The following is a 16,493-nucleotide window of genomic DNA, read 5'->3' on the forward strand; positions in this document are numbered from 1 at the left end:
AAAAAAAAAAAAAGTTTCTGAGAGAGGACTCCAAATCCGGAGTCACGAGGACCGAGTCACATGAACGGAGCGATCCATTCTAATTGAGAGGGTCCCGGCCTGCCAGCCGTCCAGTTTAAGTTAACAGGCGAGCAAAGACAACCGCTGCAGCCGTCACCCCTAACGTGGTTCCTCCCAACCCGCTCACTTATTTCACTTCCACCGCAACAAATACTGTTTTCACATTTTACACTGACGCCGCTTCAGCGAGTGACCTTTTCGCCTGATACAGTTATTTCTTCTTCTTCTTTTTTTTTTTTTTAGGCATGCCGTATTACAGACACATGTAAACTGAGATTGGTCCATTGGTCTGCATGCACACACACTAACACACACACACACACACACACACACACACACACACCAACGTACACATACACATAAAGTGGCTGGTGAGCTAACTAACCTCTGTCTGTGGTCACTACCCTTTGGTAAGGATGGATTCTCTTGTCGTGGCGTCGTACCTTAGTGGTCATGGCACCTGCTAACAGCCATTGACATCGCCAAAACAGAACACAGAAGGTTACTCATCAGAAAGACATCAGACAGTCCACCCATGGCACCAACATCAGTGAAACCAGGAATTTACAAAGTGTTCAAGGCTGAGGGTGAAAATAAGTAATAAAAAAAAAAACAAAAAAAAAACAACATCTCGCTTCTAAGAGACAGAACTTTTGTTGTTTTGTGGTCTTCTGTTCTCTAAAGAAAAATATTAATCCAAACCACTAATTTCTCACTAAGCTTCACTAGTAGGTTCAGCATCAGCCGTAAGCAAAGTCACTCTATAGCTCTGTGATCAAAGTAAGCTGTAACATCTGTTAAATCACAAACAGCAGCTCTAAAATATCTACGGGTTCACTAAAATGTGTTAAAAAATTACAAGCGGAAGCTGAACTATTAAAACAAGTTAAATAGCTGTCACACCACAACACTAGTCTGCTAATACAAAGAGGAAAAAATTAACAGGAATGGACACTTGACTACAGAATGACTGTCGAGGAATCTGTCATCCTAAAGTATAAGCAAACGCTGAGTGTTTGCTCTGTGGGAGAGTATGTGAGGAGAGGGGAGGGGAGGGGAGGGTCTCTGCAAGCCAGTCCGTGTGTGTGCTAGGAAGGGTTGCTATCGCTTAGCCTTTGGTTGGGAAAGCCATACCTGCAAAAACACAGGGAGAAGGGACTGTTAGCCCAGCAATGAGCTTCAGCGTTCATCTGCATATGCTGTGGATGTATTAGAGAGCTGGATACGGCAGCCAATGTGGCCCGCTGGTAAACGGGTCGGTCCTGTCTGGTTTTGGTTGCGCTTTAAGTTCAGGCCGGATTTGGGTATCTGTTTGCTCTCTGACAGTAGTCGTGTCCTCAAGCAAACCTCGAACTGTCGCAAAAACCCAGATTAATCTCGCTTCCACAGTCAATAACCCGTTCTGCCCGGTGCTGTTAGAAACGCAGGCTAACGCGGCCGTAACGAAGCAGAGGTCGCAAATAAACCGAGTCAAAGAAAGACACTAAATCTGTCACTTTGGCCAACGACTACAGAAAAATGGATTCTCAGATGATGTAAGTTGTAATTAGTGTTCCATGTCAGCTGGTGTTTCTGCCGTCTGCAGTCTCTTGAAGTGGAAACAGCTGATCAGTCATGTGAGGATAAATGATAATTATGTCAGAATATACTCAGAAATGGTGTTTCCATCCCCCCCCAAGAAATGCATTAACTCTTTTAGAAAAGTCATGTGAGCAAATCTGAAGAAACTTTTTATTTAAGTGTTGCTGTTTTTATGAGCACTAGTAGATAAACACTGAGCAGCAGAAAGTCCAGCTTCTGTCCATCACGTCTCTCAGATCTTATTGTGCAAAATTAAATTATGCTGTAAATTACTTTTGTGTGTAACTGCTGCACGCTACCTTTGTTTGCCAAGTCTGTCAATTAAAAGAGTGAAATAAATCAAGAGACAGAGTTTAGTCCACAGCGTGTTCAGACAGACGGAATGTGAGCGACGCAAAATCAATGGAAAGATGGCAGCAAATTAAAACTGAGCCAAGGATGCAAATAAAATATGTAACGTGAGCAAAAACAGTACACAGCTTTAAGTAACCTGCTCTACATGACAGGAGGACGTTCTTAGGTTTCCGGTGAACTTGAGGTTTAGTCAGAGGCTGATCGGAGATGTGTCTTGTGTGCTTGCTTGCTTGCTAATTTGCTTTCTGTCTGAAAACACAGATGTAGATCAGGTTTAGCTCCGAGCCGATGCCAGCGTGGAACTTAATTGACGTTTGACTTTTAGCGCGACGTATTTTTAGCCCATAAGGATTTACTATTTAGTCGAGCAGAGCTATCTTCTGTGCGTGGTGTTAAATTTATGAGCACGTAAACACAAATAGAAGAGAGTTTTTTTTCCGGCGCGGACGCTTGGTGAGCAACTTTCATTGGAAGTCCGGTATCCAGTTCTCCTAATACATCCATTGACCATGTATGAGAGTGATGAACTTCTCATTCTTATGTACCTAATACTCCAGTCGAGTCAATCGGGTATTCCAATATGGAGGGCGTGAGTGTGTAGGGGTACTCGTAGGGCGTGTAGATGATTCCGGACTCGGGCCCTTGCTGCACCAGAGCCGGATGCGGGTTGGCTCCCGGCACGAGGGTGGAGCTCTGGATCTGACGGATCAGAGGCATGATGGTGGGCGTGGTGACGGGGGCGGGGTTGCGCAGGGTGGGGGGCAGGACGGGCGTCGGGCCTGTGATGATCCGAGGCGCCTGAGGGGTCGCTAGAGGGAAGGCGGCGGTGGCTGCACACAAACATACAATAATGCAAGTGTGCGCACACCCACACGCGAGCGCACACAAAGCGCACATACAAAGGACAGGGAAGGAGAGCAGAGGACAAACAGTCTATTTAACAGGAGAAACAGAGGCATTGTTCATATATACAGTGGACTCCTGTACCGAGACCCCTCCGCTGTCACCCACCAACCCTCCTCCACATGTTAACTGTGATGTCATCCTTACGCGTCTTGACATTGGCGTCTCTGTAGGTCCCGTTGAGAATGGCCAGCTCCATCAACTGCATTTTCTTCAGGTTGTCTTCCCCCTCAGCCTACGCATGCAAGCAGAACAACACAATCAGCTTACTTAGCACCGACTGTCTGTCGCTCGGCCAGTGACGAGCGCAATGAATGAACTCTTGTGACACTCTGGTCAAAAAGTCAACAAATGTTACAGTAGGCTGGAACGCATTGTGATTCAGTTTGCATGTTTTCTCCAGGGAAAAAAGATTGTGTTGCTGGCACAAAACGTTGTCTGTAACGGAGCTGACCGGACCGAGGCGCCACACGAGGCGGATTCGGTGTCAGACATGCTAACTTCTTAGCTCTGGTTACGACTTGGTGAAAAGCTCGACTGATTTACATTCTGAGAAGAAGGTCAGCCGGGTTAAACCAACACATATCACTGGCTTCACCGTCCGCACACACAAAAGTATGCACAAACCTAAATTAACAGGTGTTCGGCTCCTGACAGCCCACAGACCTTTCTTACACCGTTTAATGCCGAGAGTTGGCCCGCACCACGCTGTGACTGAACGGGAAGTGGCGGCTGATTGCTGCAGTAGAAACGCCCCCTGCTGCTCCTTTAAATCTGTTTCTATTGTTGGAAATAATGCAGAGATGAAGAAGGAAGGAGCCTCGGGATACAAGAATATGTGCTTTTGTCCTTGTATGACAAACGGGATAATTTAAAGTGTGTGTGTGTGTGTGCGACGCCGTGATGTTTCTCTGACTTGTCGTCATGTTTGTGCAGGTTCACGTACGTATGTGTGCCTGTAGGGGGGCGCTAGGTGGGCTGGAGAATGTGAGAAATGTTGAGGAGCGCAATCAAAATGTTCTCTTGTGTGGACAAAAAAAAAAAAAAAAAAACAGGGAGAAAAAAGAATACTGTAGCCAGTAGTTGGGAATGAAGTGAGTTGTGAACGAGTGAAAGGAGTGATGGAGTGGGGAGAACGAGTGAACAGACTCTCCATTCATTCCCTCAGCCTTTCAAACAACCCGGGGTTACCATGGAAACCCCTTTATGCGTGTTCCCTAATTACCCTAACCCCTTACACATACTCTCTCATACACACAGAGACGCACACACACACACACAACACAAAAAAGACACACACACACTTTTTGGGCTGACAATCCCCTTCCCCCTTCCATGCATACCAACAGAGTGAACTCTCATCCAGTCAGCTTCTTCCGCGACACAATATTCTGAGAAATATTCCGGACCGATACTCACGGCGGGCACGAGAAGTTTCTTGACCTCGTTGATGGCCCGCTGGAGTTTGATCTTGGCCCGGTTGTGCGTGTCCTCCACCGTGATCAGGACGTGCAGGTCCTCGCTGAGGTGCTCCCAGTTGGGCTTCCCTCGGTTCATCTCCTCCTGGAGCACACAAACATTTTAAAAAGCTCAGTTTGAATGCACCTCACAGGCTCGGTCCATTGCTGCACAGAGGGAACAGGATTTCACTTTTCTTCTTGTTTGGCTCAGTTTTTTGGACCGCTCTCAAACTACACACACACACACACACACACACAAAAACACACACAAGGCTCAAGGTCGTCCAATGCGGCTTCGGTGGCGTATCGAACTCGTGAAACAACCGTGATGTTCTTCAGTTGGTTACACAAGATTGGTGTTGCATTTTGTTGAAGATGCTTTCGGCCTCGAGGACTCTATCTGTTCCCCTCTTTCTTTCCCTGTCGGTTTATCTAAACCACTGCTCGAGTATCTAAACAGTTTATACTCAGACGATAAATCATCGGCAGTAATTAGTCAGTGAGTCATTATAAAGTGAAAACACACGACGCTGACAGGACTGCTGATTTGTAAAGGCACAAGTACTAAAAGTTACTCGTACAATTTGTTTCTTGTGTTTTGTTTTTGTTCGACAAGCAGTGAGCATTCATTGCTACCTTCAGCCATGCTAAAGGCTAGCTCATGCTAACCACAGCTACGTCACCGTATGGATCCAGATTTCGTCATCAGCCTGCACCAGTTAAACAACAGGAATCCTATCTTTGAGAAGAGGCCATCATCATCTACACCTTCACAATTCATCGCTAAAAACAGTCGTAGCTACGCTAGCTCCCGTGCTCTGATTTTGCAGCCTACGTGCTCTCCATCGCCCAAACACGGCAGGAAGTCACTAATTAATAATCACAACAACCCCGTGCTGTTTCCGCCCACTGTGCTCGGCACGCCTCAGGAAAATGAGACAGTTTGCACAGCCCAACCTGCGACTGTCTACCGGTCACTGCTAGCTTTCCAGGAACACCCCACAGCAGACGTATCTGTTGTCGTATGAATGCGTGTCTGCTGTCCGAGTTCGGGGTCGCAAAGGTCGTATCGGCCTTCACACATGGACGTGGAAACCATGAAGTGGACTTTCAACTCAGCGATGTTTTCTTGGTCAGTTATTCTATTGATTGCTTTCTCTATGAATTAGTCTATAAAAGAAAAACAGTCCTTGAATGTCTTGTTTTGTCACAAAGACGTTCAGATTCACATTTAAGAAGATGGAATCAGTGAAATTTTTTTCTTTAAAAACACTCAAACTAATGAATCGACAATCAGTATAGTTGTCGACTGATCAGTCTGTTGCTGGTTTGGTCATGTTAGTGTTCCCTGTCGGGGTTGGGCGTTACATTTGGTTTCGATGTTCTTTCGCGGTTCCCGGAGGCCACTTATAAACACTTGAGGTTTTGAGTCTCAACAACATGTGGATGGATCGACGTTCAATCATCCACCTCAGGACTAACAGGGGGGGATCCAGAACTTCTCCTCTATGACCTCCATCAGGTCAAAACTTCGGCTTGTCAGTCGCTCTGATTGAGGATGTATGCGTTCAGCTGCTGACAATAAAGAATCTGCTATTCATCAGCATGTTCGCACCGTCGCCGCTGACAGCTTGAAGCACAGCTGTGCATTCAGCAGCTGCACATCGCCTGGATAACAAACAGACAGACAGCACGCTCGTATCTGAGTGATAAATAGAAATCTACAGTTTAGAGGATGTTAACTGCAGGATTATCGTTACATCATGACCGCTAAGACTGGAAGCAAGAGGAAACAGCGAGTCTGGCTCAGCCGCGGAGCAGCGAAATCCACCAACAACAACAACGTTAAAAGCTCACTAATTAACACGTCTGTTTCATCTGTGTGCAGAAAAACTGAAGCGTTAACACGATGAATTGCGGTTTTAAGGAGGATTATGTGGAGGAAACTTTGGAGCCAGGCAAGCTGTTTCCCCACTTCCGGTCTTAATGCGAAGCTAAGCAAACCCTCTTCCACTATCGAGACACGATGGAGGCACCACTCCTTTCGGTTCACTCTCGACGAGGAAGCGAATGTTCCCCAAAACCGTGTCTCTAAGAACTTCTCGTTCGCACTTTTCGGCATCGGCATCGAACAATCTGAAGCTAATGGGGGCGAAGTTGCGGCCCCGGCTAGAGGAGAAACTCCTTCTGTCTCTGTGTGGCGTTCGGGGGAGATAGGATCCTCCGTGGCTGTTTTGTCAAGTGAGATGTATCGTTTTGAAGAACACTAAAAGTCAACATCTTTCTCTCTCCCCCCCGGCTGCCTCCCACTGTGTCTCTGTTTTCCTTCCTCTCTGTCTCTGAGGGGCGTGCAGGGTAGGGAATGTTCTGGAGAGAGAGAGAGAGAGAGGGAGACGGGGGAGGCGGAGGGGGGGAGGAATGCTGGACTTGCTCCACCTGCCGTTTGGAAAGCTTGAGCCGACTCCGTCCAACAGCAGACACCAGGGGAGAGGAAGGGAGGACAGATGGACGGAACACCAGGACAGGAAAGAAAAACTGGGCCCCAAAAACTCATTGTGAGGGAAGGAAGGATAGATAGATAGATAGATAGATAGATAGATAGATAGATAGATAGATAGATAGATAGATAGATAGATGGATAGATAGATAGATGTGTTTTTTAACTATAATTTGTATGCAGTTATCAAAAAAGCTGCAGAATAAAGTAGAATTACACGAGGCGGTATACAATAAAAACTAAGCCACACACAACTGTCTTTTGTGTCCAGTAAGAAATGTGCAAACATATAAAAGATTATAAATAACTACAATGTGTTACTATAACCTACATAAACAGGGACGTAGCTTCAAAAAAAACAAAATCCCAGGTTCTGTGGAAGCAACAGGGAGGTAAACGCTATTGTTGCAGCTCTGCTCTCTGATGTTTGGTGACCGGCACATAAATAAACCTCCACCTGTAGGAGACATTAGCGCTGTTTGTTTGGTCGTCTGTTTCTTGCTTCTGTTTGATTTATACTTTGAGTTTGCAAAGTGTTCTTGGTGTCGGAAAGACTTGGAGCTGAAACGTGTTTTTTTTTTGCTTCTACAAATCACAGGTACGCGTCGTCACTGCTGAATATTTTTGTAATCGCAGTTACTTTAAAACCTCTCAGTGTGTCCTTCTCAGCTTGCAGGCAAATATTAGATTCCACTCACGTCAAAGCTGCCAAAGTGCTCTCAAACCCGTCCCGCCGTCGTGTTTTCTGTTATTTTTGTCAGTTTTTTGCTGTTGCTGAGCAGTAAATGCTAAAAAACACGACAATAATGACCCGTCTCAGCCAAAGTTGATTGTCAGATTTTGGCTGCGTACAGTAGCTGTTAGGCAAAGCGAGGAGAAAAAAAAAGAAAGACCTGAAGGAAATCTGTGAAAAGCTATTCAAACAGAATCACATGAAAAGATTGGTACCCTCGTCATGTCCGTCCAGAAAATGGGAAGTCACAGGCAGCGAGAGGCTAGCTTAGCTCAGCTAAAGACTGGACAGAGAGGGAAGCTATCTGGCTGAGCTACAGGCCATCAGAAAGTTTAGATTCTGCTCCTGCTGAGACCAATACGGTGGATCTGAGTAGATCTCAGTCAGCAGCTTGGAACGAGGAGGAGAATAACTAACAACAGGAATGAGGAAGCTGCATCAGTTCGGCTGTGTGACCAAGATCATGCTCATCCTATTTATTCGACTTTAACACGGTTGTGAACCTGGAATCCGGTCCTACTGTAACATCCTGAAGTGAATGAGGGAGAATATTCGATCAAATGAGCTGAACTGTGACGCGATCGTAGCTGGGTGCTGAATGGAAACACAGTCTCGCTCCTAACTCGCTCCAGATTTAGCTCGCTGCGACTTTTTCCTCTTCTGCAAAATGAAATTCAAGTTGAAGGATGGCAGGTTTTGACACAGAGCAGGACTCTCGAGTAGCTTTAAAAGTGTGGCAGGAGCGCTGGGAGCAGAGCGGCGCTGCACAGGGTGAAGATAATGGTGGCCAACTTTACATCAGTGCAGTTTTTGTTTGTTAAGGGAGCAGATTCTGAACCTTTTAACTGCTAAATAAGCCGACCAGAACCTCTAAATCTCATTTGCTAAAACCCAAAAACAAGATGTGTAAAGGAGAAGGAGTGCTGGGAGTTTTGGACGAAGCCATCGAAGCTGTTTCCCCTCATACCTCACTCATTATCTAAATGTTAACATCCAGAAACTGTGCTGGGACTAATGACAGACTAATTAGAAAAACACAAGTGCGTTTACCTTCTTCTTGTCTCTCATGGAGCCCTTTCCTCGCACCATGATCTTGCAGCCGGTTTCTGCCTCCAGTTGTTTGGCCGTCAGCCCGCGTGGGCCCAGGATCCTCCCTACAAAGTTGAACTGCACGAAGGAGCAAAACGCGCTGATTAAAAGACAAACAGAACCAAAAACCGACATCATCACAGGCCCGATGTGTGTTTTTACAACGTGTAGGCATTTGTACGAGGTACGAGCGAGCGTGCCTTTGAGGTTTGTGCGTCTGTGATGTGTTTGTGTTACTAAGAGAGACAGAAATAGCTCATTATGTGGGTGCTGGCTGGTGCTGGTGGCATGACAGGACAGTTCTCTTAACCTTATCTGTCACTGAGGCTGAGTGATTAACTAGACAGCTGCCCCGCTCCTCTGTGTGCGCTTTCTTCTGCCACCGTTCCTCTTGTCTCTCGTAACAATCGTCCAGCCGATTCCCCCCCTCTCGTCACTCGTCCACTCGAGTTTCCTCTGAGTTCGACGCATTCCGACCTCTAGGACGGCCCTCGACTCTCGCCGACACACAAATCCAGATAAAGGAGCTGCTCTCTAAATTTAACCTTGATCTCAACCGTTTTCCGATGCGTTCCCGTGTGTGTGTGTGTGCGCGCCCTGTTAGCTCTCCTGTCATGTGAGTGAGGACAGCCTGTCATTGTATTTGGTAATTGGCGAGCTGATGCGCGGAGAAAATCATGTGAGCCGTTCAATCTGGATCAACGCAACTCATATTGAAGTGCTTAGCTGTACTTGGCGCGAGCGGGGATGTGCTGGATGGTAAAGTCTCTTCACTGCAGTGCACTTGTCTTTATATTTTGGGGAGAAAACTTAATCCACCTTCTTAAGCTCTTATAAATATTTATGGTGTAAACCTGCGGCTGAAAACTGTGTCACTGTGGGGGGAATTTACATCCCAATATTGCCCGTTTTGAGTAAATAAAACTTGTAATATTGGGAATCTAACCACAATATATTGCAAAAACTGACCGTGGCTCATAATTGATCTATTTTAAGTCCAGGTTACATCACAGGGTGTGAGCTAAGATGATCTCAGAGTGAAATCAGCTTTCAGATAAAAGCAGAATGTCCCTGTCAGTAAGAGGCACGCTGACTTTCTGGCCGTTCTTCTGTAACTGAGAAGAGATAAAGCGGCAACAGAGGAAAGTAAACAGGCAAGAAGGCCGAAGGTCACCGATGTGTCCACTCACGTCGGGGTACTCTTTGACAGGCACGTAGAGCTTCTCCTGCAGCTGAGCCACGGGGCCGATGGCCTCGGGAAGCTCCTCCATGTCCCGGCCGTTGAACATGCCGCCGTTCAGCGTGTCGTTGTACATGTCTTTGCGTACCCGGCCAATTTCTTGGGAGACAACAGGAAGAAACAAGGGGAGATGAGAGTTGGGGCGAAGTGAACCCAAGACGACAATGAAAACATCGACGGCGGTGGGAGACAGCGAGTTTCACATTTCTTTCTTTCTTCAGACTGTCTTGTTTCTTAGGACGATGACTCACTGTCACCGGAATTAAAGGAAGCTCTGAGTGTGACAGCTGACGGACAGACAGGCGGACGGACAGACAGGCGGACAGGGAGACAGTCGCAAGCATTCTGCACCACAATGTAGAATCTAACCGCTGAATGCTTTGCAATCAGCCCTCCTCTATTACTGACAATTTCCCCCCCCTTCTATTTCATCTCGTTTAACACCAGCACACACACAGAGACCACTCCTCCTTTCACTCTGTAAATAATGAGAGCGAGGGGAAAGAAAAGAAAAAAAAGCCCACACCACGTTAGTCGGGGTCACAGTGACCGACTCGGCGGTGTTTATGAAGTTCTAGTGCAGAACGGCTGTTAGGCAGCTACGCAGAAAAGCCGTCGAACTTCTCAGAAAGTGGCTATTTTCAATATTAATCCGCAGACCGTTTCCTCGACTGTTTGCCAAAAACATCTGTTAAAGGGTTTCTTGTTTACACCCCAAAAGATGTTCAGCTTGAATCATAGCAAACAGACGATCCTCACATTAGATTTTTGGGGATTTTTTACTTTGAAAATTACAAAAAACCCTCCAAAAGTTTATGCTGTTGTAGTCTTTGAGATTCTAATGATATATTCTGTTTGGGGTTTTAAAAAGAAGAACATTTCAGCATGAAGATCAGCTGCTGAAAAGCTCAGATTTATGGCTGAAGTTTGGTCCAGAGGCGCCGTCACAGAATGAGACCATGTTTGTCTGCCTGTGTGTTTGTTTGGGGTTGTCTCAATGACCAATGCTAGCCTCTGATGCCTTTGTAATGACACACTAGCACAATAATAACCGACTACTGCACCAGACACACACACCCACACACACACACACACACACACACGCCAGCAGAATAACTGCCTTGAGGCGCAAATATCATCTGACCTAAGCAAGCTGACAGGCATGTCTCCCTGCTCTGAGCGTGATAAGTCTGACCATAATAACTACAGTAGGACTCTATAATTACAGCCAGCGCTACGGTGACAACGATGATCCTCTAATAACCTCCTCTGACCCGCTGCACGGCACACAGCGACCATTAAAACGCACAAACAAATCTGCGTAGCTTTTGTCACACTCGAGTTAAAACCAGCCCGAGGGGGAAGTGAAAGAAGAACAAGAGGAGAGAAGGATAAAGAGTGGAGGAGGTGGTGGAGGGTAGAGAGAGGCTGTAGCAGACCTTATCATAACACTTGAACCTGTCATGGGGGTTATATATAGACCGGACCAGACCTGCAACAAACACGCCGCCTGACAACACCTTGCACAAACTTTTTTGGAGACGTCAGGCCTCCTGGGTGCCTTCAGGAGACACGGCCGGGCTGAAAATGGGCACAATGCAAAACCCTGGGTGTCACATTATCACGTGTGGCTGAGTGCGCTCAGCTGTCACTGTGAACCAGGAGGCCGTGGAGGTCGTCTGACACCCAGCAAACCCCTCTGATCCTGATGTGCGACAACACACGACTCAAGTCTGCAGGAGTATCAACAAGTGCATCGATGGAGGCGTCTCCTGGGTGGAGGGGGGGCCCTGTGTGCAGCCGCCCCTCCGGTCAGACATCTCACACAGGGACATGGTGTCGTTCCTGCTCAGGGATGGGCAGCAGCATTCACACAGGCCTGCGCATTAGGTCACTGGGAGAGACTAACAACTGTCTGTTTGTTCCCATCAACCACCACTACGAGGGGGTCTGTGTGAGTGAGACAGTGGGGGTTAAAAAAAAAAAAAAAAAAGGCCACACATGCAAGGTTTGAAGGAACCATCAGCTCAGTGAACACACATTTAAACATGAGAAATAAAACAAGACATGTCTGTGGCTGGAAGCTGCTGGACTCACCTTCATCCAGCAGCCGCTCCAGATGCGTGAAGATGCCGCTGAAGTTGGGCAGAGAGCTCATCACCTTCCTGTCGTTCATCAGCTGCATCAGATAGTCCGGGTTGGACTTGGGTCGCTCCTTCACCTCAGTCTCCCCGACCATGGCTGCAGTTGTGAAGTAGCTGAGTGGCGGTGGAGGAACTTTACAAGGGGGATGGGGATGGAGGGGGGGGTGGGTGGTTGGTTGTTAAAAAAAATTTAAAAAATTAAATTTAAAAAAAAAAAAAAAAACAACTCCCCGAAAAAAAAAGCGTCGTTCCCAGGGGGAGGGGGCTCCACCGGCCGCCCCGCGTCAAACTAGCGGAGGAAACTCAACTCTCAGCCCGGGGTGGGTCGCTGCCCGTCGGAGTCCTCTCTTATCGGTCCCCCCTGAAATTCTCTCTCCGGAGTTTGGAAAAGTTCCTGTTCGGGGGAAGCTGAGGTTTGTGTTTTTGGCACTTTGACCACCGACCTTTTTTTTTTTTTTTTTCTCTCTTCTTCTCTTCTCCGCGTACTTCTTCTTCTTCTTCCTCTTCTTCTTCTTCTTCTTCTACGGCTCTACCATCAACTGGTCTCCTCCGCCGCGACTCCTCCGCCTGTGTCCGCCCGGTGTGTCGGTATTCTGCAGCGGGGCTCGGCTCCCTATCATATGATTACTGTACGGCGGCTGCACGAGTGGGCTGGCGGGAGTGCGCAGCGCGTCGCCGCCACCGGGGAGGGGAAGAGGGGAAAGGGGAGGGCGAGGGCTCGTGCACGTCGCCTCAGCAGCCCCTCTGTGCCCCCGCCCCGCGCACACACACACACACATAAACAGACACACACTGAGTACAACAATGCTCTGCGTAGGTATGCACACCTGTTCTGCAACAGTCACTGTCCGTCACCGTCGTGCGCGCGCGCAGGTGACCTCCAGAGCTGCTCTTGTGAGGTTCACCAGCAGATATGACTCCTGTGTACTACTATACAGTTACCATGGCTGCAGTGGATGGACTGTAGTAGCAGTAAAAACTATGCAAAGGTGCACCGTTGATGACAGAGAGCGAGCCGGTTTATTTATACAGCAGCGAGGTGACTCAAAGTGCAAAGGTGAAGAAGATAAAAAACACAAAAATACAGCCGGATAAATTCAGTTAAACGAATCAAACAGCAGGAAAAGACAGGAGATAAGAAACATGTAAGTGTATAAAAAGTAGAGGTGAAAGGAACAAAATGCAAATTAATTCTGTAAAAAATAAAAAAAAGTTGTGAAGCTGAATGAAGTGCAGACGTTTATTTGTTGATTTTTACAAAATAATTGAATCTGATTAAATAAAACTGATTCAAACATACAAAAAAATTGAGGTAAAAGGAGATAAAATACAGCCGAGTACACATAAATAAGATCAATTGTACGAATAAAACAGCAGAAAAACAGAAAAGATGAGAAAAATAAAAACACACACAAGATAAAGGTTAAAAAATAAGATACGACAGATAATAATAAGTAATACATTAAATTAATTTTATTAAAAAAAGTAAAGTCAAGTTGAATGAAGTGCATTTTTTTAACAAAATAAATTAAACTAATTAAAAAAAACTAGAAAAAGGAAGTAAAGGTAAAAAAATGAAAATAAATAAAGGTTAGAAAACATAAACAGTGAAATCAATTTAATTCAGTTCAATTAAATAAAAAAAATAGCACAGACAAGTTGAATAAAGTGAAAAAAATAAGCACACAAAACATAAAGTTTAAAAAATAATGCAGAATAAAAGTTCTGGATCAAACTTTTTCAGATAAAACTGACCAATTAAAAGTAGTTAAAAGAACAACTTTACTTTTGAAAGTTTACTTTTAACAGCAACGTCTACATTTGCAGGAGAAGCTGGTTGCAGTGAAACACAGAAATCATTTAATTTGTCTTAAAATATAAAGAAAGTTAAAGTTCTTTTTTAGCCAGACACCAGCTGATAAACGATCAGCCGTGCCATTATTTCATCATCAGTACTAAAAGATAAAGTGTACAGTTAAAAGAGAGTAAAGGTGCAGAACAGAAGTACTGGAGCTCGTTTATCGGACACAACTGAACATCTTGCTTTAAAAAAATGTCTATTTTTAGGGGAAATCTAACTTCCCAGAGGAGCTGATTTCACCACGACGCACAGAAATCAGCAAATCAGCTTTAAAATATGAAAAATCAAGTTACTCTATCTGTTGTAAATGCTCCTTCTGACTGAAAAACGATTAAACGCGTCATTAGTTCATTTATTAATACTCACAACAACGTGTAAACAGCATTTCAGTTCAATTAATTCCGTGTCAGAGAACGAGGATGTGAGACGATTAATGTGTTTGAAAGTTTAACTGATTGAGCAACTTTGATTAGGAAACACACTGGGACTCTGACGAGGAACAGTTGTGTTGAAATGTGAAATATTTGCACAATTGTCGTCTGTAAATTCTTCAGTTTTTGCTTTCGTATTCTGGAAAATCTGCGAGGAAGCGTCGTTGTGCCTCCTGCAGCAGAACCAGAACTAGTTTACTGAATTCATAAACACAAAAATTAGAAGTTAAAGGTGTTGAGAGAAGAGTGTCGCCTTCATGTTAAACGTTTCATGTGTTTTTTTTAAGGTGTAAAATCTAAATATAGAAAGAAACTGCAGCTGGTAGATGATAAAAAAGTGGAGCAGAAACATGCTATGAAGCAGCATTTAGCACATCAGCTGCATATGAACCGTACAGTCGAATAAATGAACTCAATTTGAACTTATTTCTAATAATAAATAACAGAGAAAAGCAGAAAATGCTCATATTTGAAAAGCTGCAATCTGAGAATAGTGTTTTTTTTATGCTCATCAAAATTATTGGCAATTAATTCACCTGATTAATTGATCAGTTTAGGATAAATGATGCTCTGCTATAGAAGAGCAAACACTTAAACAAGCACCAAAGCAGCTCGTTCATTATTCATTCTGATGAATCAGTGAAGATGATGCAACATTACAGGACTTTTGCGGCTTTTTGCTGATCAACTTTTTCTCGAGTGTGAATTCGACTGCAGCCATTTTAACTGCAGCATTTTTTCTTTTCTTTTTTTTTTAAAACTCCAGCAGCTGATTTGAATCCTTCTCCCACGTTCACACCCTCCACTTTGAGGACCTTTGCTGAGGAGTCCTGAAACAATACGACGGTGAGAAGGGCCTGCGTTTGTTCCGTCTGGGTGGCTCGCTGCCGCTCGGGGAGAAGGAGAAATGTTATTGCAGAGGGAACAGATAGGTGCGAGGGTCTAAACTTAACTCGCTGTAAATCACACACATGTGCACAAACACACACACACACAGAGTCACAGAGTCAGAGGCGAGACAATATGTGTGCCCATGCATGCCTCGGCTTAAGCCTTTTTTGTCAGGCTCTGCTCCGGCCTCCCACCTGGCTTCACTCCTCCGTCTGCTGTTGTGTACAAAGTTTTTGCCTTGTAAGACTGAAAAGTTATGATTGTGTGTGTGCATATGTGTGTGTGTGTGTGTGTGTGTGTGTGTCGGAGCAGCAGGGATTGTAACGGGACGGCGGTGTTGGTAATGGCTGGTCAGCTGGTATGGCGAGTATTCAGGGCGGGGGCAGTGCATTGTCCTCTCATAGCTCCAACAATGCCCCTCTGAGCAGGCCACACATCTACCAGTCACGGGCCTCCCTCTCCGCCTGCCTCTGGCTCTGCTGCTTTTCTTTCTGTCTGCCATATTTATTCAGCCCCATAGTGAAGTGTAAAGTGAGATGTGATCGCCCGGCGTCCCTGACCTTTGGCTCCGACCCTTTTCAAGGTCAGGCAGGTTTAATATTAGAAACGCGTCGCGTCGCCGCGGAGGACCCCGCACGTTCATTAGCGCTCTAAATTATTAATTAAAACAACCCGAATCGATGTGCATATTCATCAGGAGCCGCTCCCTGATGCATAATTGAAGCTCCGCATCAGTTTGTTGGTCACATTCTGCTCTCTTTAACAAATATACACACACACATCAATCTCCTGCATGATCACAGCTTCAAAAACAACCGCTTTAATAATTGATTGATTTAAGCTGTTTGTCAAGCAAAGAAATCCAACATTCAGCGAATCCAGCTCGTCAGTTTGATCTTCTTTATCACAGAATATGTTGGAGAGTCGTTTCTATAAAACTAATAATCTGATTGTGTCGCTCTGGGCTCTTAGCTGACCAACAACAAACTAATCATCAGCTGTTTTCATCAGAATTCATTATTTATTAATTATTTAAAGGCAGAAATCAGGACTTTTCTGCGGTTTCAGCGTCTCCAAAGTGAAGGTTTACTGCTCCTCTGTTTTTTGTCAGTTTGGCCATCTCCAGATGTTATCTGGGATTCTCAGCAGCTGGAATGCACTTTTGGTTTTGTAATGTTTTCTGACAGTAAGTGAAAATGAACGCTGCTCACTTCTGGCTGCTTTCTATCATCTCATAGACTAAATAGGT

The 16,493-nt window shown here is 45.4% G+C and overlaps 1 protein-coding gene across 7 annotated transcripts in view; it reads right to left on the reverse strand.

The window, feature by feature from the left end:
* Positions 1-13,319, reverse strand: part of qki2 (QKI, KH domain containing, RNA binding 2) — a 16,709-nt gene extending 3,390 nt beyond the window's left edge. Inside the window, exons 1-8 of one of the 7 annotated variants that reach the window (XM_008307045.1) lie at positions 12,015-13,319; positions 9,868-10,016; positions 8,639-8,755; positions 4,318-4,461; positions 3,046-3,133; positions 2,541-2,825; positions 1,195-1,218; positions 446-520 (exon numbers count right to left, since the gene is read on the reverse strand). In XM_008307045.1, the coding sequence (XP_008305267.1) occupies positions 446-520; positions 1,195-1,218; positions 2,541-2,825; positions 3,046-3,133; positions 4,318-4,461; positions 8,639-8,755; positions 9,868-10,016; positions 12,015-12,156 (1,024 nt within the window). In that variant the 5' untranslated portion in view covers positions 12,157-13,319. Of the gene's footprint in view, positions 1-287; positions 1,219-2,540; positions 2,826-3,045; positions 3,134-4,317; positions 4,462-8,638; positions 8,756-9,867; positions 10,017-12,014 lie in introns of those variants that run through there. The other 6 variants (XM_008307044.1, XM_008307047.1, XM_008307046.1 and 3 more) reach the window with 6 other exon arrangements.
* Between the last annotated feature and the right edge of the window lie 3,174 nt (positions 13,320-16,493).

The sequence above is a fragment of the Stegastes partitus genome, unplaced genomic scaffold, assembly GCF_000690725.1.
Source record: "Stegastes partitus isolate 25-593 unplaced genomic scaffold, Stegastes_partitus-1.0.2 Scaffold52, whole genome shotgun sequence".
In the NCBI taxonomy this organism is placed as follows: domain Eukaryota; kingdom Metazoa; phylum Chordata; class Actinopteri; family Pomacentridae; genus Stegastes; species Stegastes partitus.